The sequence below is a fragment of the Austrofundulus limnaeus genome, unplaced genomic scaffold (assembly GCF_001266775.1).
Source record: "Austrofundulus limnaeus strain Quisiro unplaced genomic scaffold, Austrofundulus_limnaeus-1.0 Scaffold48, whole genome shotgun sequence".
Taxonomy (NCBI): Eukaryota; Metazoa; Chordata; class Actinopteri; order Cyprinodontiformes; family Rivulidae; genus Austrofundulus; species Austrofundulus limnaeus.
The window spans coordinates 1,415,068-1,419,244 of NW_013952450.1; the positions used below are offsets into that span (position 1 = coordinate 1,415,068).

The following is a 4,177-nucleotide window of genomic DNA, read 5'->3' on the forward strand; positions in this document are numbered from 1 at the left end:
GAAGGGAGGGGGCAAAGCTGGGTCCCTCCACCCAGCCACAGGATGTTTAATGGGGCACTGAGGCAAGAAATGTTTGGGGAGTTGGTTGGGGAGTTTCACTCGCATGAGCTCCTGATGCAGCAGCATGCAGCTTTTGTGACTTTTTTTTTTCATTGAACCCCAAACACCATGCTAACGCTCCCAGCTGCTTAACTGCTAAAACAGATTTACTGCACTTATTTTACTGAGGTGTGTGCAGGACATTTTAATGCAGGAAGAAGAAACAGATGGTGAATTTACTGCAGTGGCTCGGTTATCTGCCATTCAGACACAGGTAACAGATACCCTTTATGTTCAGGCGATGCAAATTCATGGTCCAAGCTGAATGTTTGCTGCTACTGAGTGGAAAAGGACGTTGCTTTTTGATTGTGCACTTGTGCAACACGTGGTCAGAATGAAGCGAGCGACTGTGTGGCACCTCGGCCCAGTCCAGTCTGCCACGCCGCCTCCCTTAATGGCAATTTATTGCTTCCTGAATCCTGAAAATGGGAGGCAGGGGACAAGGGAATTCCAACCKCTGTTTTCAAACTCCTTCCCTGTCCAAACTCTCGCCCCCTCCCCCTCTGCACCCATCCTCTCACCCCCCGTCCTGAGTGCTGAACAGTCTCTAAATCTCTCCCGCCTTTCAGGCCCTTCTCCCTCGCCCTTGGCACGCCGTTTGTTCGGGGCTTTCAGGAACCTGATTCATGAGTACTTGAAGTGACTTATGTCTGGGAAAGGTTGAAACATGGAAAACAGCTCCTGTTCCCTAAACATCTCAGCTGCATTTGATGTGATTACAGAGAAAGAAACCCATAAAAGTAAAAATAAGTACAACTTAAACACAAAAATAGGGATTTTTTTAAACAGAATTTTTTAATAACACTGACAACATAAAAAATATTTACAATGCTGACAGAATATTTTTTTCTTTATTTATATTTTTTCTTATAAACATATTTACATTGATGATAAAATTAATTTACATCAGATAAAAACAAAACTGCACATTTTAGGCACACCACTTCAGCATTACGGTCATTTGGTAAAAAACCCACTCTCCTTAAAGATCCAGTACTTTGAAATCTGGATCATTAAAACGCATATTCTGTTTTGTCTTGAGTTACTTTTCCAAACTAAATATCCAACTTAACCAATATATATAGTCATCTTTATATGACAAAAACCTCTTGTTGTGTTTTTAGAACCAATGTCGATTGTGTATCTTCTGCTTTGGTCAAACTTAACCGATCTCCAACACATCTTGTAAGATTTGCAGAGAAAAAAATGTGTGTTGCTAAAATGAAACGTGTTTGTTTACWGATGAAAAATCTCAGATCGGCTACAGATTGGAAAAGTGCTTTCAGCACCACATCGAGCTGCTCTTGTAACTTTAGCTCTACAGGCTCTATTTGTCTGTACATATATTAAATTCTTGAATTGTTCCACTATGCTACATAGATTTGCTTTTTTAATATTTATTTTTATTTTTATTTTTTGGTTTTCAATGCTTGCAGCATTTCATTCTCTAGACCATTTCCTTTTCCTCTATGAGTGCAAACAGTTTTCACTGAAGACAACCCCCAGCATGTCGAGGGACATCAGTCGAACGTCATCGTCCCATATAATTACACACGATCAGAGGAAAAATACTGTGGAGGAAGCAAAAACAAGTTTGGAAATCCTAGACCACAGCAACACCTGCCCTAAAGAGGATCCTCCAGAACCACAGTAGAGGAACTTCTCATTATTTTCCTGAGTTTCAAACCAAGGATTCTCAAAGGATGTGAATAAATAACCTGACTGAACACCAATAGAAAGTTTTCAATAAATTWACGCTGACTGGCTGTGGCATCATTGTTCAATGCCAGGTTTTTTTTTTCAATCAACGAGTCGTAACTCCACCATTTCAGACCATGTGACTGATGGTTGCACTGAAACGGGTGTTCATTTCAGTCCTCAGCCCTTCAGGGAAGATCCGTTGGTAGTTCTGGGACTACAGTGGCCGTACTGTGGCCTCTTTCTGAACTGGGCCATTTTAGCACCATTTCTTTCTTTCTGCATTGGCAGACGAGCTCCTGCAGAGTTTTTCAGTCCACAGGCAGTTCACAGGGTATCTGTCGGGCCGCTTTGGCCTGAGCGTAAGTCCTCTGGAAGTCCTTGTAGCGGGGAGCGCAGCCGAGCCAGGCCTCCCCAAAGTGAACCCGGCCGGTGAACAGGAAGCTCCCGGGTCCTGGTTTGACGCCGCACTGAAGCAGAGTCCGTATCTCGCCCCGGCTGGCCAGGCGGCTGCTGCCGGTGAACAGTGCGTACTTCTGCCGGAACACACGGGTGGTGCTGACCTTGATCACCGCTGCCCGTAAATTCTCATCTTCCTCCACCGACCGGATGTTACCTCGCACCACTGAGGACAAACAGGACGTTCAGGTTAGATTCCGGTTCATTCTCCATTGTTTATTTTACAGTATGTCCTAAAATTAAATTTTAATAACAGAACAAAGGTCAGACGTTTTGTGATGTTGCCAATGTTTACTATTCTGTTTCAGGCTTAGTTCAGAGGTGATTCTTCAGGGCTGATTTTGGAAAACCCTGCCCTGCTTACTAACCCCTGTAATTATTGTTGGCAGTTCAGAGGCCTGCAGATGAATCCACTATGGTTTTTCTCACTTATAAACCAAATTGGTTTCAGTACTAATTCAGTGCTGGTGCTCAACCACTGCTAAGATGGTTCCAGCTGATTATTGGTTTGTTTTTCCACAAAAACCTCAGAGCTAAGTTAMCTGATTTAATGTCTCTTACATAAATCACTGTATCTTTCTAATACTCTCTGAAAATCCAGCTCTTAAGATATAATATACAATATTCATAAATGTTTACAGGTTATATTACAATTGTGCTGATATGATGTATTTCAAAACAAAAAGTTCTGCTGTATTTGCAGTTCTCATTTATGTGTAAACAGGTTTTTGATGAGGTACTTTATAAAATGGAGATTTTTAAAAACTCCATGTTTAATGTCTACATGCGTAGTTAACAAACTGAGATATTAGAGGACCATTGACACACTAATGTATTTCAAGTAATGTACTGCACATGTGCCAAAATTATACCCTGTGCAGGTTTGTCTCCAGAGTTGGGGACTGGGTTGTGTTTGCAAGATATTCAGTAACTTACCAAAGTCACTGGTGCAAACAGCCATCAGAATCTCTGTGTCATTGCAGGGTCTGCAGGCATCTGTAAGGACAGCAATGAGTATGAGAGTAAGGTAATGGACCTTATACAAATCTCTGAACAACTGGCAAAAAAAAAAAAAAAAACACAACCTATATGCAAATCCCCAGAAAATCAAAGATAGTATTTTCAGACCCTGCCATTTGAGATGTGGTCCAAACCTCAAAGCCAAAAACCAGCAATAAATGTTGGACCAACTATGTGTTACAAACGAACAGCTGCTACTTTTACAACTGGCCGAGGAGCAACAGAGGAGCTTGAAGGTGTGAGATTCTTCTATTGCACACAATTTAGAGTTCAAATAAAAGTCCCAGGATGTCACACCTCATCGGTCTAAACAAGGGAGGGAAAAGGTGAAGGATTTCAGACAACGTGTACAAACACAGCAGAGACATAAAATGCACTTTACACTTATTTTCCGCATAAAAAACATTTTCTTTCAAATTTGCTTCAGCATGCTTGCTCTATTTTTGTCTTATMTAGCTAATTTAGCTTTTAGCAAACTCTTTGCTACTTTGAGTTAGCTTTGTTCTACTAACCTTTTGCTGCGTTTTGCTAGCATTCAGCTACTTTTAACTGGCCTTCGGTGGCATTTACTGTTGCTTTTAGCAAACATTTGGCTACTTTTAGTGTTTTGCCAGTTTTAGCTAGTGTTTTCCAACTTTGGCATTCACTTTGCTTTTTTTAGCTTAAACAACTYAAGTTCAGCTTTTTCAGCAAATTTCAGAGAAGTTGATCAGCAATTAGCTTTCAAGATTTCTCTTCTTTCTTTTTTTATAAAATTTGCTAATAAACACACACACACACACGTATATATATATAAACACAATTACATTTGATGCCAAAAGGAGGGCAGCCAGTGTAATTACGTGTGTGCGTGTGTTTGTGTTGCAGAATGTATGTGGGTTTGTGATAGACTGATGAATCT

The 4,177-nt window shown here is 40.8% G+C and overlaps 1 protein-coding gene across 1 annotated transcript in view; it reads right to left on the reverse strand.

The window, feature by feature from the left end:
• Positions 1 to 1,485: 1,485 nt before the first annotated feature.
• The window catches only part of metrn (meteorin, glial cell differentiation regulator), a gene marked incomplete at its 5' end in the record, with an annotated part of 5,606 nt that continues 2,914 nt past the window's right edge, over positions 1,486 to 4,177 (reverse strand). The window contains 2 exon segments of the mRNA XM_014008196.1: positions 1,486 to 2,422; positions 3,193 to 3,252. Of these exon segments, the coding sequence (XP_013863650.1) occupies positions 2,109 to 2,422; positions 3,193 to 3,252 (374 nt within the window).